This window comes from Oncorhynchus tshawytscha, linkage group LG11, assembly GCF_018296145.1.
Source record: "Oncorhynchus tshawytscha isolate Ot180627B linkage group LG11, Otsh_v2.0, whole genome shotgun sequence".
Classification (NCBI taxonomy): domain Eukaryota; kingdom Metazoa; phylum Chordata; class Actinopteri; order Salmoniformes; family Salmonidae; genus Oncorhynchus; species Oncorhynchus tshawytscha.
Window position 1 is genome coordinate 16,385,997 of NC_056439.1, and position 26,929 is coordinate 16,412,925.

Below are 26,929 nucleotides of genomic sequence, written 5' to 3' on the forward strand. Positions count from 1 at the left end.
GTCAGAGGAGCTAGTCAACAATACAGTGAACACAATCACTTCAAATTGAAGTTAGAAAGACTGCAAACTCGCTGCACTTTTATATATCCATAAAAATTATGCCAGCTGATTCATGATTTCGACTGGCTGAGAAACGCTGCCTGCCTGTCTGTCTCGACTCCCGACAAGTTCCTTACTATGGGACAGCTGGAGGTCGAATTAGAAAATTGAAACAATGTTGCAAATGTCAGAGAGACAGACAGGAAGGTTTATACAAATCTCCGCTGTTGAAAACTAAATGTCAGTCTAAAATAAATGTGAAATAATGTCTAGATTCTTTTTATAGTGGAGATCAAGTTTATAAATTGCCTGGCTGGGCTGATTAGACAGTGAATTGCACAGTCAGATGGAACAGATTTAGCCAGTGGTAACTTGTGGAATAGACACTGGCTGGAATGTGGTCTTAACCAATCAGCATTCAGGATTAAACCCACCCGTTGTATAAAATAACATTATTAACCGGTTCCCATGCTTTTAAAATAACGGTTCCGGAACAGTATCGATCACTTTAGTTTCGGGTTGTGTTCCTCAAATCATTTTGTTATTTTCGGTTCTGTTCCCTAAACCAGTTCCTGATGCGGTTAAAAGAAAGGCAACGCTGCTCTCGGGTCAGCTTTCGCAAATAAAATTTTACCTTTTACATTATAATTATTTTACAATACTGACGACAGATCAGCTCCTAGAGAGATATTGCCACGTACGGCTGCAAATATTGAGACGGCTTATTCTAACGCTTACCCAATAAAAATGGCCTAAATCACAGATTTGGCACATTATTGTGCACACATCATAAAATATATTGAGACAAATTACAGACCGTCGCCTACAAGTAGCAAACTAGAACTCAGTTTGTTGAACATGTATTTCAATATGATTGAAATAGACCTATAGCTTACTGTATTTATATTGTAATGAATTTATCTCTGCTTCAATTTGAAGCATATTTATACGTTGCTTGTTCGTGTCAATTGGCAAGACATTGGAAACATTGTTTGTTTTCAACTTTGTTCTGAAGTTATCAGCGTTCACAGAGAGACGATAAACCATGTGATCTTATGTTTAGCAGAGATCTGTGTATAAAGTGACGCGGGAGGGCAAAAAAGTATCTAACAACACACTTTGCTGTTCTACGAGTGGTCTGAGGCAGGCGTTAGAATACAAGCGTTTTCAAGTGCAATATTAATAACAATGCTGTTGGAAACGACTCAGAGAATTAACGATGCTCATACGAAGGTTCTAATGATGAACTTAGCCTTAAGATGCTTTTTGGAAACCGGGCCCAGGACTGTTTCTATTCTGTAGCGTGCACAGAAGTCAGACTGGTGGAAGGTAGGGCTGGGTGATATGGCCAAAATCTCATATCCCGATTTATAGGTCATTTCATATCCCGATAACGATACATATCACGATATAGCACATTTTCTGTAAATTCAATGAAGAACGCAAAGTGTCATCCAAATGACAAAAGGTATTTCCGTAGAGTGTGATTTGCAACACAACGAAATAAACGATAGAGCATAATATGAAACGATAGACGTTTTTCTATCGTCACACGATATATATCGTCATATCGCCCAGCCCTAGTGGAAGGGTTCATGCAGATTGTTGTTTGAGAGGTAAATCAAATAATATCTGTAGCTGTGTTGAGTCCACACGTTCAAGGACCTTTGATAGAAAGGGCAGGTTGGAAATGGGTCTGTAATTGCTTAGGGCAATTAAGGTCGGTGTAATGGAGGCAGTTTTCAGGGAATAAGGCACAGTGCCTGAATTAAGAGAGTAATTTATGATCTTGGTTATAGTTGGTTGGCCTGAGAATGAGGCTGGATTTTATGAGTCCTGAGGGAATAGAGTCCAAGGGGCAGGTAGTTGACAGATGTTGAGGATGTCAATTTAAAATTTGGTGAAACTGCAGCTGGGAGGCTCTGTATAAAGCAGAGAGGCGGATCCAAAGCAAGGTCTAGATTGTATAGTGCAGTAGATGCCCTTGATTTTGGATTGGAAAAATTGTTAAATTGCTCAACAGAGGGGGTAAAGGAGGATTTATCTGGGGGTTGAACAAATTTCGATGCAACAGAAAATAGCATCCTGGGTTGCTTACGTGCAGTGTTCAGTGCCTCTTTGTAAGCAGTCTGAGGGTATGCCAGGGCCTGGGCATGCACCGTTAGGTTTGTTTTCCTCCATCTTCTCTCCAGTTTGCGCCCAGCAGCTTTCATAGAACGTACATACTGTACTTGTTAAACCATGGTGCAGAGTGTTTGAATGAGACCTCCCAGGTTTTTAAAGGGGCAATATTGTTTTATATTGTTTATATTGTTTTATATTGTTCAACTTCCATTTCAAGTGAGATTGAGTAATTGCACATCAGATAATGTTTCTGGGGGTGAAAGATTTCAGATTCCGGAAGGTTATCAGTCTGTTTTTACAAGGTCCTGGTATTGAGATGGAGGCAGTCATGATAATGGCCTTGCGATCAGATAAGCCCTTGCCCTTGAGGTCAGATTGCTGATGCCCAGTTCCCACTCCAGAACTGCATACTAGATCCATAATGTGCACCCGATAATGTTGGAAAATCACAACAGTCCAGTACAGACAAAAAGTAATCTGCAATTTTGCTATGGGAGTAATCAATGCATATGTTAAAATCCCCCATGAGAAGAATAGAAGTAGATACAGAGCTTAGCTGAGTGAGTAGTTCTGCAAGGTCACTCAAAAAGCAGGAATTTGGTTTAGGAGGGCGATAGACCACAATGAGCATTCAAATGAGGCTGGGTTTTCTATTAGTATTCATTACAGCATGCATAGGGTAATCTGCACTTATTGGTACTTAGTTAGCGAAAGACATGATTATCATCTCTGTATGTGATCAGTATCTGCTGGGGTATCTTACATGTACTACTAAAGTTAAAAAGCATTGTATTGATGTAAACATGGGCGAGAGAGTTTCCTTCTCCCATATTTTTTGCACCAGTCTCGGCACTATTCCTTTTAAATCTACTTCTTACGGCTAAGCGTCCCGATAGCGGGACACCTGTCGACAATATCTGGTGAAATTGGAGGGCGCGCAATTCAAATAAATAATCGTAATATTAAACATTTATGAACATACAGTATCTTATATCGTTTAAAAGCTTAAATTCTTGTTAATCTAACTGCATTGCCCGATTTACAGGCTTTACAGCGAAAGCATACCATGCGATTGTTTGAGGACAGCGCCCCACATCAATATATTTTTCAACCAGCACAGGCTTCATAAAATCACAAATAGCAATTAAATAAATCACTTGCTTTTGAAGATCTTCCTCTGTTTGCAATCCCAAGGGTCCCAGCTATAACAGGAATGGTTGTTTTGTTAAATAAAGTCCTTCTTTAGATCCCAAGTCAGTTTAGTTGGCGCCATCGATTTCAATAATCGACTCGTTCAACATGCAGACAAAAAAAGCTACCGCTAAACTTTGTTCAAACAAGTCAAACTACGTTTTATTAAATACTCCGGTATCCTAAAATGTAAACAAACTATACTATTTTATATGGAAAGAAGTATGTTCAATAGAAAAGTAAAATGAGTAAGTGCGCATCCTCTTCCTCTGACTGATTTTGTACAAAAACTCAAAATTCTTGCTCGTTTTTGAAGAAACAAGCCTGAAACAATGAACAAAGACTGTTGACATCTAGTGCAAGCCATAGGAATTGCAATCTGGGAGCTGGAATTACATATAACCCATAGCTTTCCATTATAAGAACCAGGGAGCTCAACAACAAAAAATAATCCTGTTGGTTTTTCTTTGGATATTCACCTGCCATATCAATTGTGTTTTTGTCTCATACATTATTTTTAACATTTCTACAAGCATCAAAGTGTTTTCTATCCAATGATACCAATTATATGTATATCCTGGCTTCTGGGCCTAAGTAACAGGCAGTTTACTTTGGGCACGTAAGTCAGGCGGAAATGGAGAAAAATAGAGTTCTGAAAATCCCTTTTATAATAAAGCATTGCATTCATATCATCACATTTGAGTAGTGGCATAGAGCATAAGAGTAGAGGCACTTACAGAAGTTGCACATTTTTAATAGCCTAGGGTCTGGGAAAATGTGGCCTTTTTATTATGAAATTATTATTTATGAAATTGCATTTCATGCAATTCTACTTTTGGCAGAATATTTTTTAATAATGGCAGGCTACTTTGACACTGACAAACTGAGAATCAGAGATCAATAAAAACGACCTTGTCTTGAGTCCATCAATATCCTAGGCCTAGGTGTGTGGAGACATATTGTAGGCTACAATATGAGGAGGAAATGATGGTCCTAAATATCCTCTCCAGTTTCACTGACTCACCCAATGATGCACAACTCACCAGCTGGTGATGGCCGATGCGCTCGTACCAAAAGCCTATCTCTCTCTCTCTTTTGTAAAACAATATTTGGTAGTTGATCAAATATTTTGATAGCCGACAGCATAGTCTTCTCTTTTCAGTAGGAGCCATTTGTTTTCCATGCTGTGTTTCCCCTCGATTTCTATTGGAAATATTGCGAAAGGCCTGTTTTGTCTGCAGGCAGTTTTTTTCACTGACAGATTTGCCACACGTTCCCGAGTGTTGGCTATTTCTTGTTATTGGGCAACAATCCACTGCTAAAAGAAGCTATTGATCCCCTGTGACTAAATTATAGGCCCTCTCATGTTGTAGTAGGCTATTCTGAATGATTTAATTTGTTTCTGAACAGACAGCAGTAATTCTAGAACTTTGGCAAATGTATCAGGGGTGTTGCATTTCCTTCAGAACCCTTCGTGAGGCTATGATTCTATAAGGAAATAAATGATGAAGTGCAATACTGGAGAGATGAGAGTTACAGGCTCATGTCTATCAGAGCGGAGAGGGAGAGATCCTAGAAAGTGAATCTCATTAAAGTTATGTGAGATACTGGCGCGCTTCTTACACGGCCACGGGTTGTTCTCAAACATAGGTTGCAATGTTGCGCAAACCATAAACCCGTGCCGGCACAACCCAAATCAACTCTTAGAATGTTATGCATGGGCTGAAAATCTACTTTTTTAGGATAATTTGGATAATTAATGAAGAAGCAACTCAAATGAACTAACAGCATAGTAACTCATATAGACAGATGCAGATCACATATACTACAACCTATTTCATTGTTATATCTATTTGTCTCTCATTCTCAAGTACTCTCTCGCTCTCCTTCTCCCCCTGTTTCAGTGGAGCGCTGCCAGCCAACCAGACTTACTTCAGACTGTATTCAGCTGATTAACCAGAGTGGGCTAGAAGACTGCAGTAAATAAATAACCTTGCTTACATTTGTATATGATCACAGGTCTCTGTATTATGCGTGGAAATACTTGTGAACAGATTTCCCAAATTAAAATCACTTGGAGCTGATTTCATGGTGTTTTTAGCTTTTTTTGAAATGTCTAACAATGAAAATTCCCCCAAATGTGTTCATTAAAATTATTTTTCTTCAGAAAACATGGGGTGCCAAATAAAACCACCAGCAGGTCAAACTCGGTCTACAGGCTGCCAGTTGGGTAGCCCTGCCCTATGTAGTGCACTGTTTTTGACCTGGGTCCATTTCCACTTCTGCCAGTTGTTTTTATTTTTTATTTTTTTAAGATAGAAACTAGGAAGGAGTAGGAAGTGGTTTTGGGGGTCCAGAAGCAATTTCTAACCTGAGTGCCAGTCTGTTTGTGCCAAACATCTATTGATGACAGCAATGGAGTTGGCAAAAGCTTAACAGATCTGGGACCAGGCTAGAGATTTCTGTCCAGCCGTACTTTTCCTGTCAGAGATGTCTGTGAGGTAGCATTATGTACTGTATTGCTATAAACCTCTGTTACCATTGACCTACAGTATTTAGTGCATTTGGAAAGTATTCAGACTCCACATTTTGGTATGTTACAGCCTTATTCTAAAATAAATTGTTGAATTTTAATCTAGGCGAAAACAGGGTTGTAGAATTTTTTGCAAATGTATTAAAAATAAAATCAGATACATTATTTACATAACACTGACCCTTTGCTATGAGACACGAAATTGAGCTGAGGTGCATCCTGTTTCCATTGATCATCCTTGAGACCTTTCTACAACTTGATTGGAGTCCACCTGTGGTAAAATCAATTTATTGGACATGATTTGGAAAGGCACACACCTATCAATATAAGGTCCCACAGTTGACAGTGCATGGAGAAGGTGGAAAGTTTTAAGTTCCTAGGCGTACACATCACGGACAAACTGAAATGGCCCACCCACACAGACAGTATGGTGAAGAAGGCGCAACAGCGCCTCTTCAACCTCAGGAGGCTGAAGAAATTTGGCTTGTCACCTAAAACCCTAACACACTTTTACAGATGCACAATTGAGAGCATCCTGTCGGGCTGTATCACCGCCTGGTACGCAACTGCACCGCCCACAACTACAAGGCTCTCCAGAGGGTGGTGCGGTCTGCACAACACATCTCCGGGGGCAAACTACCTGCCCTCCAGGACACCTACAGCACCCGATGTCACAGGAAGGACAACAAGATCATCAAGGCCAACAACCACCCAAGCCACTGCCTGTTCAGCCCGCATCAAAGCTGGGACCGAGAGACTGAAAAACACTTTATATCTCAAGGCCATCAGACTGTTAAACAGCCATCACTAACACAGAGGCTGCTACCTACATATAGACTTGAAATCATAGCCCACTTTAATAAATGGATCACTATTCACTTTAATAATGGCACTTTAATCATGTTTACATATGTTGCATTACTCATTTCATATGTATATACTGTATTTCATACCATCTATTGCATCTTGCCTATGCCACTCTGTCATTGCTCATCCATATATTTATATTCTTATTCCATTCCTTTACTTTGATTTGTGTGTATTAGCTAGTTGTTGTGGAATTGTTAGATTACTTGTTAGATGTTGCTGCACTGTCTGAACTAGAAGCACAAGAATTTCACTACACTCGCAATAACATCTGCTAACCATGTGTATGTGACCAATAAAATTAGATTTGATGTCAGAGCAAAAACCAAGCCATGAGGTTGAAGAAATTGTCCGTAGAGAAACCCGAGACTCGATTGTGTCGAGGCACAGATCTGGGAAGGGTACCAAAAAATGTCTATAGCATTGAAGGTTCCCAAGAGCACAGTGGCCTCCATCAGTCTTAAATGGAAAAAGTTTGGAACAACCAAGACTCATCCTAGAGCTGGCCGCCTGGCCAAACTGAGCAATCGGGGGAGAAGGGCCTTCGTCAGGGAGGTTACCAAGAACACGATGGTCACTCTGACAGAGCTCCAGAGTTCCTCTGCGGAGGCCTTTATGATAGTGGCCAGACAGAGGCCATTCCTCAGTAAAAGGCACATGACAGCCCACTTGGAGTTGCACCTAAAGACTCAGACCATGAGAAACAAGATTCTCTGGTCTGATGAAACCAAGATTGAACCCTTTTGGCTTGAATGTCAAACGTCACTTCTGGAGGAAACCTGGCACCATCCCTATGGTGAAGCATGGTGGTGGCAGCATCATGCTGTGGGGATTTATTTCAGTGGCAGGGACTGGGATACTAGTCAGGATCAAGGGAAAGATGAACGGAGAAAAGTACAGAAAGCTCCTTGATGAAAACCACCTCCAGAGAGGTAAGGACCTCAGACTGGGATGACTGTTCACCTTCCGACAGGACAACGACCCTAAGCACACAGCCAAGACAACGCAGGAGTGGCTTCGGGACTAGTCTCTGAATGTCCTCGAGTGGCCCAGCCAGAGCCCGGACTTGAATCCCATCAAACATCTCTGGAGAGACCTCAAAATAGCTGTGCAGCGAGGCTCCCCATCTAACCTGACCGAGCTTAAGAGGATTTGCAGAGAAGAATGGGAGAAACTCCCCAAATTTTAAGATGTGCCAAGCTTGCAGCGTCATACCAAAGAAGACTAGAGTCTGTAATCGCTGCCAAAATTCTTAGAGTAAAGGGTCTGAATACTTATGTAAATGTGAAATTTAAGTTTTTTTATTTTTAATAAATTAGCTAAAGGTTCTAAAAACCTGTTTTGCTTTGTCAGTAAATGGGGTATTGTGTGTAGATTGATGAGGGGGAAAAAAACTATTTAATCTATTTTAGAATAAGGCTGCAATGTAACAAAATATGTAATATTTTCTGAATGCACTGACGAGGGATAGTAGAAACATGATGTGCATCCATCATTGCCCACATTCTGGTCTGCCTTTCCCGCTAGCTAGCTCCGAACCAGTGTTCGTTTGCCTTTAGATCCCTAACATTACTGTTTGAGTCCTAATATACCATTCTCTATCGCGTGGAGCTGTAAGGAATTCTAACAAGTAGCCTTTGTGTGCTGGAGTTGGTGTGTGTGTGCGTGTGTGTGTGTGTGTGTGTGTGTGTGTGTGTGTGTGTGTGTGTGTGTGTGTAGGGTTGGTGTATAGGTTAGGTTACCTGTCCAAAATTGTAATCAATACATCATTTTGGGTTACCCAAACTCAGTAATGTAATCTGATTACTTTCAGTTACTTTTATGGGTACTTTCCCCTTAAGAGACATTAGAAGAAGACAATAATGAATATTACGAATTGAACAACATCTATTACAAGATAAATCAATGTTAGAGTTTACATAGCTGGCCATAAATGGATGTTGCATTTTACTTTATAGGTTGGTTATGTAGGCTTATTCTAACCTATTGCTTTCTACTACAGATAATGACAAGATTATATCTTTGAATTAAAAACCAAAACGTCTATCAGACTCCATCATTCCAATTAATTTAATACCCCTTGATCTGCAAGAATATGACTCGGAAATATGGAAATATAGATTAGCCAAATTGTTTAACCTGAGCATAACCACAAAACTAAGGATTTATTAGCCTACTCTGTTTATGAATTCATGAATGATGATTTAGTTGTCATGGGGGACTGATTGAGCTCATTGCTTCAAAACATGGTTGAAACATAAATGCAATGGCATGCTTTGGAGAACTACCGAAAAATGCTATTTGCATGTGAAAAATGTATGCCATATGCTGCATTTCTCATTGGCCTATTGTTTAAGTTTTTGTTGGTGTCACTGATAACTGATATCTCTATGATTTGCAGCTGTTTGCAGTAAGTCTATCAAAAGTGGGCGAGTTTGAGCATGTGTCTGTTAGCCCTATGGATATATTTTTTTTTAAGCAGTACAAATTAGATTGAGAAATAAACTCGTAAAAAATAAACTTGTTTTTGACAGTGTGGAGCACAATACCAGAGAGGAGTCTAGATTTTGTATTCCATAGGCTGGGATCCACACTACTATGCAGCTGTTGCAAGAGTGCATTTTTCATTGGCTATCCACTGGTCACATAAACAATGATTGCTAGGAAGCTTAAACTTCAATTCAAGCATTATTTGATAAAAATACTCATATACATTTGTGAACAGCCATCCACAACAACCACAATCCGTAAGGCGCAAATAGTTAAATGAGAGAGCAGCAGTGTAATTCACATCAATGCGCTATGTAGATATCAATAATAAGTTATATCCAGATCGCTCGTAGGCTACAACACTGCTGTCTTCCTTACCTCAAAGCGTTTATTCATGTTGGATAATCAGCAGTCACACCATTGGAAGACATAGCTTGGACTGTAGCCTAGAAAAGCATATTCCTGCTTTTCCTGCTCAGGCAGAACAAACTTCAACTTGCGACTTTTTTCAATGCTGATTTGAATGTCGTTGAGAAAACAGAAAGTTTTTCACAAACATCCTTTCTGCATTTAAAAGTAGTCCTCGAAGTAATCAAAACGTTTTTCAAAGTAACTTGTTCCATGCTGAAATTTCACTTACTGTAGCTTCTGCCCAGGCTTTCAACAACATTATCTTTCGTTATAATTCGTCCAGTTGTAGCATTCGATTTCACGCCATAGCCCCCTATTTGGATTGGCAAATAGGGACTGATACCGTCGTATATCACAATGTTTTATGGGTACGTAATCACGATAGGCTTGACATTATTCTCCCACCCTAGTTCCCTTAATACAAAGTGTTGCATCACAATGGCTCATATGATGAACTGTAAAACTTTTCGCTGTACATTTACAGCATTATACTGGCAGCAGAGTTTCAAGCTACAGTATATAAAAAACATTTGCTTTACAGCAGCGATGCTGTAAAAGTGTTTACAGTAAGAAAAACTATGCAGTATTATGCAATAAAGCATTATACTGTAAATGAGCCTACTGTAATCATTACAGCAATACAGCTATATTATATAATGACAGTAATGTGCTGGCAACCGCTGTCAGTATAATGCTGTACATTTTACAGTAAGCCTATACAGCATGTTACTGTAATAATTTTTACAGTACCAATAATATCACTGTAATCTTTTTACGGTAATTGTAACAAGCGTTTATTCAAGTTAGATAATCTTTGGATGCCGACAGCAGTCGCACCATTGGAAGACATAGCTTGGACTGTAGCCTACAAAAGCATATTCCTGCTCTTTTCCCACGATCCATCAAACACATTTGATGTGTCATCATAGGGGTCTCTGACTTGTGGTCAGACTCGCTCAGGCGGAACAAACTTCAACTTGCGACCTCGATGACATTACTGAATGTCATTGAGAAACAGAAAGGTGTCTTTTTTTCACGAACATCCTTTCTGAATTTAAAAGTAATCCTAGAAGTAATCTAGTTCTTCAAAAGTATCTGTAATCTGACTACAATATTTTTTGCTGATAGCGTAACAGATTAAACTTAATTTTTGTGGTAGTCCGTTTCTCTCCAACCGTGTGTGTGTGTGTGTGTGTGTGTGTGTGTGTGTGTGTGTGTGTGTGTGTGTGTGTGTGTGTGTGTGTGTGAGCCAGGAATCAAAGGCCTCCATTGTTGGAATGAGAAGCAGATGTTAGTGTGGAATTCTCCTGACTGCAGCAGTTTTTTAAACGGCTGTGCTTTGAGTGCTCCCTCGCTTTCTTGCTCTCTCACTCTCTCTCTCATTCTCCATCTCATTCTCATTCTATAAATGTATTTAATCTGAAATGTTTCTATTTCTCCAGTCTGGCCTGTTGTGAGTCATTCTCTTTTCCTCTCTCTAATATTTTAGGGGAGATTGGGGTTGAATGGGGCTATTTCTTACATTCAGCATCACTCCATCAAAGGAAATATAGTATTATTTCTAACAAACATATCTACATATATTTCAGAATGTTGTGTATCCCTGAATATAATCAGAATTCATATAAACATCACAGTTTTGAAATCATAGCTTGTCCAAAAAAAGTGCTCTTTTGACACAAGTTATTCATAGGGGCAGGGTACAAGTTGAGGAGCCTATGCATTTGTGTACTGAATGAAATATTACCACTACCTTTTTAAAACCATGTCTATTTTTAATTCCCAAAGACAATTCAACACAATCACTTGCATCTTAAGCACCTTTTAGCAAACTTAACATGTGTAAATATTTGTATGAAGATTCAACAACTGAGACATGAACTGAACAAATTCCACAGACAGAAATGTAATAATGTGTTCCTGAACAAAGGGGGGGTTCAAAATCAAAAGTAACAGGCAGTATCTGGTGTGGCCACCAGCTGCAGTAAGTACTGCAGTGCATCTCCTCCTCATGGACTACACCAGATTTGCAAGTTCTTGCTGTGAGATGTTACCCCACTCTTCCACCAAGGCACCTGTAAGTTCCCAGATGGCCCTAGACCTCACCCTCCGATCCAACAGGCCCCAGACGTGCTCAATGGGATTGAAATACGGGCCCTTCGCTGGTCATGGCAGAACACTGACATTCCTGTTTTACAGGAAATCACGCACAGAACGAGCAGTATGGCTGGTGGCATTGTCATGCTGGAGGGTCATGTCAGAATGAGCCTGAAGGAAGGGTACCACATGAGGGAGGAGGATGTCTTCCCTGACAACAAGCTCAGTCCGATGATACTGTGACACACCGCCCCAGACCATGACGGACCCTCCACCTCCAAATCAATCCCACTCCAGAGTACAGGCCTCAGTGTAACGCTCATTCCTTCGACTATAAATGCAAATCCGACCATCACCTCTGGTGAGACAAAACCACGACTCGTCAGTGAAGAGCACTTTTTACCAGTCCTGTCTGGTCCAGCGACGTTGGGTTTGTGCCCATAGGCGACGTTGTTGCCGGTGATGTCTGGTGAGGACCTGCCTTACAACAGGACTACAATCCCTCAGTCCAGCATCTCTTAGCCTATTGAGGACAGTCTGAGCACTGATGGAGGGATTATTGATGACAGTTGTTGTTGCCATCCTGTACCTGTCCGACAGGTGTGATGTTCGGATGTACCGATCCTGTGCAGGTGTTGTTACATGTGGTCTGCCACTGCGAGGACGATCAGCTGTCTGTCCAGTCTCCCTGTTGTTCTGTCTTAGGCTTTTCACGGTACGGACATTGCAATTTATTGCCCTGGCCACATCTGCAGTCCTCATGCCTCCTTGCATTATGCCGAAGGCACTTTCACACAGATGAGCAGGGACCCTGGGCATATTTCTTTTGGTGTTTTTCAGAGTCAGTAGAAAGGTCTCTTTAGTGTCCTAAGCTTTCATAATTGTGACCATAATTGCCTACCATCTGTAAGCTGTTAGTGTCTTAACGACCGTTCCACATGTGCATGTTCATTAATTGTTTATGGTTCATTGAACTATAGTATGGGAAACAGTGTTAAAACCCTTTACAATGAAGATCTGTGAAGTTATTTGGATTTTTACGAATTATCTTTGAAAGACAGGGTCCTGAAAAGGGGACTTTTTTTTTTTTTAGTTTGTATTAGCCCACACAACTACACGGATGCACTTTCATGCTAGGTTTAGGACCTCATATTGAAGCTTAGAGACCCCAACTGATATATTGAACTATCTTTAAATTATTTACTTTGGTATAGATACAAGCATCATGAAACCTCTAACACATTAAATGATTTTGACTTGGTGGAAATCAGTTTTTGGGACGTAATTTGTTTACCACTGTTTCCATGTGGTTAGTCCTTCACAGACTCCATGAAATAACAGCGTAAATATCTTGTCAAATGATTCATTTAGTGTATGGTTTTCTCGAAACAAGGGGTGGCTCAACTTACCCCACTCTCCCATAATGTCTTTCCCACCCCCCATCTCTCACCTCCCCCTGGTTCCAGTCTCTCTCTCTCTCTCTCTCTCTCTCTACGTGTTCCAGGGGAGTTTTTGGTCTGGTGCAGCCTCTGTCTTTAGTTCTGTAAAGGTTCACATAGGAGCACCCCACCCCTGTGGTGTTACATTAGATGGGAGGGAGAGACAGAGAGACGTACAGACTCAGAGGCATTCTCGAATTCTCTCTCTCACTTTCTGTCTTTCTTTCTGTTTGTATTTCGGGTGGTTTTTCTGTGTCATGAGACTGCCTGCCTCTGAGGCTAACTTGCCACGTTGACAGAATTTATCCGTTCTTGCCGCTATCCCGGGCTGAAGGCAGGAAGTGGGTCTATCTCTGTCTGGCAGTTGGACTGCTGTGGACACAGCTTTGGTGTTGCATCACTATTCTACTGGGCTGTGGATGAATAGGGGATGGAAGGCAGCAGTAATGTTATTATCCAGGCCTCTCCCTCACACAAAGCCTTCATACCGGGGATGGACGATCCCCAGCCTGGAAGCCAAGTTGAAGCCATGGAAAAAAGGAGCATATCACTGTGGATCCCAGGCTAGATGGAAGAAGAGAGGGGTATCTGTCAAGAGCTAGAATAGTCTATGGAACATTGATGTCTCGTATAGTAGTCATGATGTCTCACTAGACATGACACTATAGGGTCTAAACCATTAGTGATCTGATGACTACTCTCTCACTCAGTCTGACTGCTAAATTACAGTAGGGGAGAGGTGGGGTAAGGTGAACCAAAGGAGTAGGTTGAGCCACCATACACCAAATTAATCCTTTGACCAAATATTTAGGAAGAGGTCATAATTCCATGGAGTCTGTGAAGGAAGAAACCACATGGAAAATTAGGTAAGGAAGTTCAGTAAAAAAAATAAAAGATTTTCACCAAGTCAAATGAATTTGTGTTAGAGTTTTCATGATGCTTGTATTTAAACCAAAGTAAACCATTTAAAGATTATTTAGACAAATTTCCATCAGTTGGGGTCTCTTTAAGCTTTAAAATTAAGTCCTTAACCTAGCATGAAAGTGCATCCTTGTAGCTGTGTGGGCTAATATAGTCAACATGTTTTCCCTTGGGTAAGTTGAGCCAATGGCCATGGGGCTTGGGGATTTGAACCAGTGAACTTTTGGTTACTGGCCCAACACTTAACTGCTAGGCTACAGCATTGTGTTGAATTGTGTTTGGGAAAATAAAGATATATATGGTTTTAAAAAGGTAGTGATATTTAATTCAGTACAAACATTTGTAGGCAGCTTCACTTACCCCAAGTTGTGCCAAGATGCCACTTTTTTTGGGAGACGAGCTATATTTTCAAAACTGTCATTTTTACATGAATTCTGATTATTTCCAGGGATACAAAACATCCTGAAATACATGTAAATGTCTTTGTTAGAAAGAATACTATATTTCCCTTGGCACGGTGATGCTGAATGCAAAACATGGCTCACCTTGTCCCTCTCTCCCCTCCCCTATCCCTCCTCACCCCGCCCAACACAGGCATCCTCTTTCACCATTTAGCTCAAGTGTGCTGAGCAGTGTTATTACTAATTTGGGTGTGAGGATTATATTCCTGCTTGAAAGTGTAATGGGATATGATTTCAATAGAGAACAAAACAGAGAAACATCTTAAGAGCTAAGATAATTTCTAATGATACAGATACATTTATATACACAGTTGGGCACAAAGAAAAATATTTGATTACATAAGCCATTGATTTTAGTTAATTTAATTATGTCGTGCTATAGAGGCATAATCTTAATCATAAGAGTAGGAAGAGAGAGGCATAATCTTAATCATACGAGTAGGAAGAGAGAGGCATAATCTTAATCATACGAGTAGGAAGAGAAGAGGAAAGACATGATGGATAATCAATCTTATGTTTTAACACTGCTGTTATTCACTCTCTCGCGCACTCGCTCTCAGGAGTTTCCTCCCTCATTGTAAAATGTTATCAATCATCCAACTTTGTTTTGTGTGATTACTAATCTTGCTTTCCCGTCTCGTTGTGATGAGAGCCTGATACAGCAGAGAGCTGTTAAGTGTGTGGTGTTAGGTGTTAGGTGTGCGTGCATGCACATGAAATAGATCACCAAGCACAGTTGTGTTATCGCTGCATCGTTGCACTGAGAAGGGGAATCAGTTAGTTAGTTACAAGCCCATCCCCATCTCACTCCCTCCCAGTCACACAATCAACACCACCACATTCCTTCAGTACCTCTCCAGACAGAAACGGGCAAACATATGTTCAGATGTTACCCAGAAATCAGCTAGGGACTACTATGGCAACATGATGACATTCTCCTGACGTGAGATCGCATATTTTTAAGTCTGTCTTCAGTTGCCTTCAGTTCAATCGATCAAATGTATTTATAAAGCCCTTTTTACATCAGAAGATGTCACAAAGTGCTTATACAGAAACTCAGCCTAAAACCCCAAACAGCAAGCAATTCAGGTGTAGAAGCATAGTGGCTAGGAAAAACTCCCTAGAAAGGCAGGAACCTAGGAAGAAACCTAGAGAGGAACCAGACTCTGAGGGCTGGCTAGTCCTCTTCTGGCTGTGCCGGGTAGAGAGTACATGGCCATTAAGGCCAGATCGTTCTTCAAGATGTTCAAACATTCACAGATGACCAGCAGGATCAACAAATAATCACAGTGGTTGTCGAGGGTGCAACGGCTCAGTACCTCAGGTGTAAATGTCAGTTGTCTTTTTATAGCTGAGCATTCAGAGGTCGAGACAGCAGGTGCGGGTGAGAGAGAGAGCAGGTCAAACAGCAGATATGGGAAAAGGTAGGACATCCAGTGAACAGGTCAGGGTTCCATAGCCACAGGCAGAACAGTGGGAGAGGGGGACCACACAGGACACCAGAGAAGACAGAAGTAATACACCAGATAGGACAAACTGACCCTAGCCCCCAGGCACATAGACTATTGCAGCATAGATACTGAAGACTGAGATGGGGGGACACTGTGGCCCCGTCCGACGATGCCAAACAGGGAGGATATAACCCCATTAACTTTGCCAAAGCACAGCCCCCACACCACTACAGGGATATCAACACACCACCAATTTACTACCCTGAGACGATGCTGGGTATAGCCAACGAAGATCACTCCAGTCTGTCGTCTACAGTATTTCCATCCAGCAGCTCTAATATTATGTCCCCTCTGTCTATCTGTCCTCTACAGTGTGTCCATGCAACAGTGCTAATGTGATGTCCCTTCCTCTATCTGTCCTCTACAGTGTGTGGCCCCGCACTGTGTTCTGGTGCCTCCCATGTCCTGGCCTGCTAAGCCTCGTGTCTCCTCACTGGGCCTGGGCAATAGCTGAACCAGGGCTGCTGCTGGTACTACTGCTGCTGGTACTGGTACCGCTACTTGTACTGGTGGTGGTGGGTGTCCCAACCCGGGGGCCTGGAGGAGCCCTGTCGACCTCCCAGCCACACGAAGATGAACAAACTGACCGGCTTCCACAATAACAAAGCTATGCAGGACCGCCGCTGTGTCTGTGTCTTTCTCCCCAACGACGACACGCTTAACGTCATCGTCAATGTGAGTACTGCGTCTCACCTAGCTACCTTAAAATGAATGCTCTAACTGTAAGTTGCTCTGGATAAGAGCATCTGATGAATGATTATAATATAAAAATATACATGTATATAGGATCTCAGTACTATTCAGGTGTATATAAGGTGAGACCACTGGTATCAAGAGTGTAGTGGAACTGTTCTCACTAAGTTGGGATTATATTTGTGATTAAGACAAAGTGTATTATCCAAAAGCAAGGGTCAGGAATTGCAGTAATTGTTGTATTTTACTTTCAAACTGGCAATTCCATTCATCCTTGTATCACAGTGTATCTTATGTAGGGCTGTCGCTGACCGAAAGTCATCTGTTATTTCGACAAATCGATTGCTCGAAAATGTTAAGCGTGTATCTTTCCATATATAGACACACCCTATGTGTTTTAATAAAATAAACTGTATGCATTACGCTTGTCTGATGCTTAAAGCTAAGACAAATTCCTCACGAGAGCGCCAGAGATCAAGATAACCAGAACATATTTTTTTTACCTGACCCGGCCATCCTCCTCCCGCTCTTGCTGGCTTTCGCAGATTCTGCCATTACTCTCCTGAAGTTGCTGGTAATAGGCTACACGAGGAGTCGGCAACCTTTCTCATGTCGAATGCCAATTTATCTTAACATTTATCCTGATCTGCGTGCCAGTTATGGGTTTCATTTGCACATTTTCGTGGAACAGTTTCATTTCATTTATAATAACGTCTTCGTATCTCAAAATCATTGTCATGTGGTTATAATCAAAAAATTCTATCCAAATCTAGATGAAAATGATACAAATACAAACCTAAAAATGAACTTCTATTGCCATTACCAACTATGTACAAATATCCTACATAAAGCTAACAAATAAAAACATTGCAGCCAGGAAGTTGAAAATATCCTGATAAAAAAAATCCCATTGGCTACACATAGCCTGTCTGCAACGAATTTAAAACATTGTATCAACTATTAAGTTGGGTCCAGCCCCAAAGTTAGTGCTAGCAAAAATATTCTGGGCCCTCAGAGTTTAGCCAGTGAGCTCGGGACAGACACAGCTGTAGGCTATTTGCGCAAAGGAAAAAGCAGCAGTGTATGACTTGGGCAGGAGCTCACTGGAGCGAAGTACCGGCACCTCAAATGTTCTACTGCTTGAGCTCCTGTTCTTCTTATAGAATATTAGCTCAAAAGTATTGTGGAGCTCCTGCACCTAAATATAAACAGTACCACCACCAAAAATGAGTACTGGAACCTATTTCCGTCCAAGTCAGCAGTAATAAGCAGTAATCAGGTAGGCCTATTTTATGGCGTTTCCACTGGATCAAAGCATGACATTTTTTGCTTTCACACTGAGTGATTATAAAAAGAGAGAGAGATGGAAGATTTTTTCAGGTAGCCTATAGGCCTACTTCTATGTGTGTGCATCCTTACTCAACATTGACTGGAGCTCTCCAAACAAAAGACAATAACTATATTTACAACTTGTAAAAGGAATGAAATTAACCAAAATGTGTTTGTCACAAGTGTAGCATAGGTTGTGCACTCTGCTAACAATGTGTCCACTCAGACATGTCAGGGTTGTGCGCTACTGGTGGAGAAGTCAGGTGCAGGAGAGCAGAGAGTTGTGAACAGGCGCACACTTTATTTAGGCAGAGGAAAATAAAACAGACAGACGCCACTGCGTAAAAACCTCCAGCCAAAGGTAAAAGTGCAAGGCGCGAAACAGTCACAAAAATAAGCAAACGATTACAATTAAACATCCCTCGTGAAATACCACGGAATACAGGGGAAAAACCAGCCTGGCGCGTAACACAGAACACGTAACAAAAACAATTCCACACAAAGACATGGGGGGGAACAGAGGAATAAATACATGCAATGTGATTAGGGAATGTAAACCAGGTGTGCAGGGAACAAGACAAAACAAATGGAACAATGAAAAAATGCATTAAAATAATTACCATAACCAAAGGAACAAACATTGTAGATTAGACAATATAGGAATTAACGGTAAATGTAGTACTGGTGATATGTGTAATTGGGATTGATATACTAACAATCAAACGTAAACAATTCACACAATGAAGTTAAGAAACAATGAATGTGCACGAATTGCCGGGAGAAAGTGCATTGTGCATTTGGGTGAATGGTCAATCCGACAGCTGCATTGGCCATGCAGCATTTACGGGGATATGCCCTCAGAAGTCAGGGCATTCATACTTCACAGAGCAGTGTAGAGCTGTTGTCAAGGAAGTGAATTTGTGTTTATACAGGATGCACTGCCCCCAACTACCGTCAACGATCATGTCAATGCGGAGCTATACAGAGCCCTCCGCATTGTTAAAACATTTGGGAGGCGCATGGCGATGCGGTACAGAGCTTGATTTGGCCTCTGGAGGCACACCCTCCATATAGAGCCTCTCCCACATTTATATATATATATATTCACTGCTCAAAAAAATAAAGGGAACACTTAAACAACACAATGTAACTCCAAGTCAATCACACTTCTGTGAAATCAAACTGTCCACTTAGGAAGCAACACTGATTGACAATACATTTCACATGCTGTTGTGCAAATGGAATAGACAACAGGTGGAAATTATAGGCAATTAGCAAGACACCCCCAATAAAGGAGTGGTTCTGCAGGTGGTGACCACAGACCACTTCTCAGTTCCTATGCTTCCTGGCTGATGTTTTGGTCACTTTTGAATGCTGGCGGTGCTTTCACTCTAGTGGTAGCATGAGATGGAGTCTACAACCCACACAAGTGGCTCAGTTAGTGCAGCTCATCCAGGAAAAAAAAACAAAACAATGCGAGCTGTGGCAAGAAGGTTTGCTGTGTCTGTCAGCGTAGTGTCCATGGAGGCGCTACCAGGAGACAGGCCAGTACATCAGGAGACGTGGAGGAGGCCGTAGGAGGGCAACAACCCAGCAGCAGGACCGCTACCTCCGCCTTTGTGCAACGAGGAGCACTGCCAGAGCCCTGCAAAATTACCTCCAGCAGGCCACAAATGTGCATGTGTCTGCTCAGACGGTCAAAAACAGACTCCATGAGGGCCTGACGTCCACAGGTGGGGGTTGTGCTTACAGGCCAACACCATGCAGGACGTTTGGCATTTGCCAGAGAACACCAAGATTGGCAAATTCGCCACTGGCGCCCTGTGCTCTTCACAGATGAAAGCAGGTTCACACTGAGCACGTGACAGACGTGACAGAGTCTGGAGACGCCGTGGAGAACGTTCTGCTGCCTGCAATATCCTCCAGCATGACCGGTTTGGCAGTGGGTCAGTCATGGTGTGGGGTGGCATTTCTTTGGGGGGCCGCACAGCCCTCCATGTGCTCGCCAGAGCTAGCCTGAATGCCATTAGGTACCGAGATGAGATCTTCAGACCCCTTGTGAGACCATATGCTGGTGCGGTTGGCCCTGGGTTCCTCCTAATGCAAGACAATGCTAGACCTCATTTGGCTGGAGTATGTCAGCAGTTCCTGCAAGAGGAAGGCATTGATGCTATGGACTGGCCCGCCCGTTCCCCAGACCTGAATCCAATTGAGCACATCTGGGACATCATGTCTCTCTCCATCCACCGACGCCACGTTGCACCACAGACTGTCCAGGAGTTGGCGGATGCTTTAGTCCAGGTCTGGGAGGATATCCCTCAGGAGACCATCCGTCACCTCATCAGGAGCATGCCCAGGCGTTGTAGGGAGGTCATACAGGCACGTGGAGGCCACACACACTACTGAGCCTCATTTTGACTTGTTTTAAGGACATTACATCAAAGTTGGATCAGCCTGTAGTGTGGTTTCCACTTTAATTTTGAGTGACTCCAAATCCAGACCTCCATGGGTTGATAAATTTGATTTCCATTGATAATTTTGTGTGATTTTGTTGTCAGCACATTCAACTATGTAAAGAAAAAAGTATTTAATTAGAATATTTCATTCATTCAGATCTAAGGATGTGTTATTTTAGTGTTCCCTTTCAAAAGTTTGTGGTCACGTAGAAATGTCCTTGTTTTTGGAAGAAAACTAAAAACTTTGTCCATTAAAATAACATCAAATTGATCAGAAATACAGTGTAGACATTGTTAATGTTTTAAATGACTATTGTAGCTGGAAATGGCTGATTTTGAAAGGAATATCTACATAGGTGTACAGAGGCCTATTATCAGCAACCATCACTCTTGTGTTCCAATGGCACATGGGGTTAGCTAATCATATAATAATTTTAAAAGGCTAATTAATCATTAGAAAACCATTTTGCAATTATGTTAGCACAGCTGAAAACTATTGTTCTGATTAAAGAAGCTATGAAACTGTCCTTCTTTACACTAGTTGAGTATCTGGAGCATCAGCATTTGTGGGTTCGATTACAGGCTCAAAATGGCCAGAAAGAAATACCTTTCTTCTGAAACTCGTCAGTCTATTCTTGTTCTGAGAAATGAAAGCTATTCCATACGAAAAATTGCCAAGAAACTGAAGATCTCGTACAACGCTGTGTACTACTTCCTTCACAGAACAGCGCAAACTGGCTCTAATCAGAATAGAAAGAGGAGTGGGAGGCCCCGGTGCACAACTGAGCAAGAGGACATAGAATGTCTAGTTTGAGAAACAAAGTCCTCAACTTGCAGCTTCATTAAATAGTACACACAAAACACCAGTCTCAACGTCAACATTGAAGAGGCGACTCCGGGATGATGGCCTTCTAAGCAGAGTTGCAAAGAAAAAGCTATATCACAGACTGACCAATAAAAAGAAAATATTAAGATGGGCAAAAGAACACAGACACTGGACAGAGGAACTCTGCCTAGAAGGCCAGCATCCAGGAGTCGCCTCTTCACTGATCACTTTGATGTTATTTTAATGGACAGAAATGTTGCTTTTCTTTCAAAAACAAGGACATTTCTAAGTGACCCCAAACTTTTGAAGGTAGTGTATGTGTGTTACTGGCCGACCTAAATGGACTAAAACCATTTAGTTGACCACCAAACAGTTGACCAGTTGAATAATTGGGGTCAGACCTAGTCTAAATACCTCCGATCTCCCCCTGCATATCCTGACATTAAACCTCTTGCTATGTGTTCTCTCTCTCTGCTCAGGTGAAGACTTTGTGCCAGGAGCTGCTCATCCAGGTGTGTGACCTGCTCCGACTGAAGGACTGTCACCTGTTTGGACTCAGTGTCATTCAGAGTAAGAATGGTTTACCGTTGTCGCTGTGTGCATGTCTGTCTGTGTTTTCATGTGTCCATCGTCCATGGCTATGTGACATATCTCGCCCAGATCAGCCCATTTGTCTATGTTGTTAAAGTAGCCGCATAGCTTAGTGTGTGTCATATCAAAGGCATGAGCCTTCCTCTGTACAGAAAGATCCCAATGAGTTGCGCCTCAATTCTCCGGAGGTATGCACTTGTGTACTTCACCCCACACATTTAAAAGCATTGGATTGGTGTGTATACATGGGCTAGTGGGAGTTTCCACCACAGGCGCCGGTGGCACCTTAATTGGGGAAGACGGGCTCTTAGTAATAGCTGGAGCAGAATAAATGGAATGGTATCGAACACATCAAACCCACGGTTTCCAGGGGTTTGATGCCATTCTCTCCATTCCAGCCATGAGCCGTCCTCCCCCCAGAAGCCTCCTGTGGTTTCCGTCTGTCTCATACCAGTCCTTTCCTTATAAATCAATTAAGGCAAGTGAACAAGTGCACACTTGGGACAGAGGGATGAATAATTAGAACAGAGAGTTAGACTCTCTGAGGCAGCCTTTGAGCAATCAATATGTCAGACATTCTACTGGCTGGGCTGAACCAGTCCCTCTGGTGCGCGCCTCTCTCTGTCGCTTTCTTTTTCTCTTTATCACTCTCTCTCTCTCTCTCTCTCTCTCTCTCTCCCTGTCATCTTAATCTTCTCTGTTAGTCGTACGTGTTATGAGCTGAGCGTTTCCCTGCTGAACCAACAGGTTTGGCTCTTTAAAAGCCATTGGAGTGGAAAAGTCAAGGATCAGAAAAGAAAGGAGGAAAAGGTCTGACAGGCGAGTCTGCCAGTATAGAGACTACTGACTCTAAGCCCCGCAGTACAGATGACAGATGATTAACTGCACATTTCACCAGGCAGACTGACTAAAGAGAGAGAGGGAGGGAGAAAAAGGAATGATGATGACTGGTAAATCAGAGCTTAGCTAACTGACTGGTCTGCTCCCTAGTTGAGCTGGAGAGGTGGAGTGGGGTGACAGAGGCATGGGGACGGAGTGATGATTGGTCAGTGCGAGGGACACAGAGGCTGAGGGGGTTGGAGCTGGGGCTGGGGGTGGTTGGTAAGGCTGGGGGACGGGGTCGTGGGTATGGGTTAGAGTGGGGGTGGATAGTCACTGTTTGCCTTGTGATTTCATGCTGTTCAGACAAGCAGCTCAGGAATGTCCCTAAATCAGCCCCACTAGACTGGTCAATAGACTTGTCCTGCAGGGCATGTGATTGGCTCATACTGAAGACCTGCAGGCATGCCATTGGCTCAGAGACCTGTCCTGTAGACTTAACATTGGCTCATGTCATCTGGTGGCTCATCTCATCTGGTGGCCATCTGTCTGTCTGGCACTGCTGCGATGTGCTTTCCTTTGTAGTTGTTTCCACACTATAAAAATATTACTCTTTGGATCAACCTAAAACAATTGCAGGGTTACAAGTAAATAAGTTAAGTTTTCTTAATTGAAAAAAATAAACTACATTTGTTGAAAACAAATACATGATTCAATGCCAGCTGTTATATTAGATTATTATGAACAACCCTATATTTCAAGTTGCAACTGACTTCTTTCAACAGTCAACTTACTTTTCCCCTTTGATTAAACCTAATAAATAACATAAATACAAACAAATGAATATATATACACAACCCATTTGTTCAATTGGGTTTAAAGCAGTCAAATACATTTCCTGTTAATCAAGATATGAAGTTGGTTCCATAACATGAAATAATGACTCCAAACACCTTTACGTAAGACTTTCACATTAACTGGTTACAATATTGTAACTAAATGGTGACCATCTCATCAACGAAAACATTTCCAGGCTGTTTAGTATCACAGTACCTACACATATATAATTTAAGATTCCGTGCTGGCAGTGAGCATGTAATCACACGAAAACAGAACACATTACCTGAAAGAATTTTAACACTGACACAGGTGGCCAATAATAACAAATGGAAAGCCACGCCCCAAATAGGCCTAGGGTTAGAGCAAAAACCTGCTGGACGGTAGCTCTCCAAGAACAGGGTTGGAGAGCCCTGTTCTGGAGGCAGCTCTGCAGAGGTCATTAGCTACCACTGCCACAAAGTTATAAAATCTTATTCTTAAACCTAACCGATAAATTAAGGAAAACGTTTGACCTGTCATTGCCAACAAAGGGTATATAACAAAGTCTTGAGATAAACTTTCGTTATTGACTAAATACTTATTTTCCACCCTAATTTGCAAATAAATTCATTCAAAATCCTACAATGTGATTTTCTGGATATGTTTTCTCTCATTTTGTCTGTCATATTTGAAGTGTACCTATGATGAAAATTACAGGCCTCTCTCATCTTTTTAAGTGGGAGAACTTGCACAATTGGTGGCTGACTAAATACTTTTTTGCCCCACTGTATATATAAAGTAAATCTTATTTATCTATCTCTGTGATATCTCCATCTAACCCTTCTCTGTGTCATCAAAAGCAACTTAGACTAATCTTGGGCCATGATCGAAAACATTAAAACCGTGATGTATTATGGGTCGATTGTGACTGACTAATCTACAAATAATATTGAGTAGTTATTCATGATGCCAAGTTATTTGTAGATCATTAAATGTCGAACGCATCCATGGGCTTGATCCACATGTGGTTTGCCGATACATATAATATCTATCCAGTTGTTGTAAGATCTGGCATGGGTCAGCAACACCTGGGCAGAGGAACGCACCCATTGTTAGACGTTACAGTCGACTGCCAACAGACTGATCTACAAATGACCTTGCATCATACTCACTACTCATTCTTTTTTATAGATTAGTCAGTCGCAATTTACGCACAATGCATCGCATATTTAATGCTCTCTAACACAGCTGCTTTCTGTATGTAACTCTGGTTTGTTTGTTTCCCCCTCCAGACAATGAGCATATCTACATGGAGCTGGGCCAGAAGCTGTCCAAGTACTGTCCCAAGGAGTGGAAGAGAGAGGCCAGCAAGGTGAGTCAATCTACAGCAGTGGTTCCCAACCAGGGATACTAGGACCCCTGGGGATACTTGGACCCCTGGGGATACTTGGCCTATCCACAGGGGGTACTTGAGAATGCACACTTCAGGGGTACTCCGGGCAGAGCAAAAATCAGTTTGTGGTACAGTAACCAAAACGGTTGTAAACCACTGGTCTACAGTACAAGACAACAGTAATATCTCTCTAGAGACGTGGAATATGGCTTGCAAGATTAGCCCTTTAGAAAAGAAAAGGAAAAGCCGCACACTAAGGGCTCCGATGCAATAATTGATTTAACCAACATGTCGACAGCTAAGCTGTCTTCATCCGGGTTTCAAGGTTTCCAAGATTAACGCAACAGACATAGTACAATTAAATTTGATGTCAGCAACTGCTTTTGATTTCACTGTCAGGATGGTAGTTTTGATATTATATTGATAGAATGAATACACTGTCTTGATGGTTTGATTTGCTCGAAAATAACCAAGGTATCTTGATGTTTTCAGGGCATCGACCAGTTTGGGCCTCCCATGATTATCCACTTCAGGGCTCAGTATTACGTTGAGAATGGGAGATTAATAAGGCAAGTAATCCCACAGAGATCCTAGAAATTACTATTAGCAATAGAAGTTTATAACATGAATGCAATAACAATAAATAGAACATAAGTTTATAACATGAATGTGCGCCCAAGCCAGGGCTTGTCATTTAAAGGTCATTTCCGATTGAGCCGATATCTGCAGCGTTCACCGTGAATGCCATCTCATTTAAACACAGCAATTGTCCCTTCATCCATATTAGCTCATTTTCCTTGTTTCAAACTTTACCTTTCTCTAGTATATCAGCAAAATGCGATAAGTGATCGGTATAGTCGGTGTCGATCATTTTCGGGTTTATCGTCCCAGGTTTACTAGGTACTACTACTGGCACCTGGTACTACTACTATGTTAGTTATGTAGATCTACTACTACATAGCCATATGTGTCTAAAGGTTATTCTCCTCTCTCCCCCATAGTGACCGCTCGGCCAGGTACTACTACTACTGGCACCTGAGGAAGCAGGTGTTGCTGTCTCAGTGTATCCAGAGAGAGGAGGCTTACTTTCTGCTGGCAGCCTTCGCCCTCCAAGCCGATATGGGCAACTTCAAACGCAACAAGCACTTTGGGAAGTACTTTGAACCTGAGGCCTACTTCCCCCCATGGGTGAGTAGATCTAACCTTTTAACCCAGTGGTATTCGTAGTCGGGGTCGCGACCCTGAGGGAACTGCAGTGTTGTCGCCAAAATAAAATGAAAGATAATTAGAACAATTCAATTTTATTGATCAAATGTGTTTATTGGTTTCTTTTTATTTTGATGAGATGAAAATGCAAAGAATTTAAGTTTTTTTGTTGATGTAAAAATCGGAATGTGCCGAATTTAAGGTTGTGTCATTAGATTTGGGGTGCGGTGGGGTCACAATAAATTATACTGGAAACAATGGGGCCCCCGCTGAAAAAGTTTGAATACCACTGTTCTAACCTAACTGGTACCACGTGGTTTCCCAGGCAGTATTCAGACCGTCCCAATTCACTCTCCCCCCCTTCCCCTGCCCCTTGGCTAGATAGGTATAATCAGAATAGTGGTGAAGTATCCAACATATTGCTACAGATCTGCAAACATGGAAGGGTTAGGGCCAAGAGGAAGGAGTAGGGTGCGAATTAGCACAAACTGAGTGTAGTCTAACACACAGCCCAAATGTAGGTCTGTAGCCTGTTTTATTTATCACTGTGCTCCAACACTTTGACACACTCCCTCATTTCAGCATGCTGGGATAGCTGGATGTAGAACACTAGTTTTATGTTGGTCCCTGGAAGTGGCACGCAGCACGATTTACTCTTTTGAGAAAGGATCTGAATGCAATCCGGCTACTCCCCTACTCGACTTGACCCCCCC

The 26,929-nt window shown here is 41.8% G+C and overlaps 1 protein-coding gene across 1 annotated transcript in view; it reads left to right on the forward strand.

The window, feature by feature from the left end:
* Positions 1–26,929, forward strand: part of LOC112261493 (FERM domain-containing protein 6) — a 73,739-nt gene that overhangs the window by 33,975 nt on the left and 12,835 nt on the right. Inside the window, exons 2-6 of the mRNA XM_024436869.2 lie at positions 16,452–16,759; positions 21,868–21,958; positions 24,910–24,989; positions 25,503–25,579; positions 26,012–26,198. Coding sequence (XP_024292637.1) covers positions 16,658–16,759; positions 21,868–21,958; positions 24,910–24,989; positions 25,503–25,579; positions 26,012–26,198 — 537 coding nt within the window. The 5' untranslated portion in view covers positions 16,452–16,657. The remainder of the gene's footprint in view (positions 1–16,451; positions 16,760–21,867; positions 21,959–24,909; positions 24,990–25,502; positions 25,580–26,011; positions 26,199–26,929) is intronic.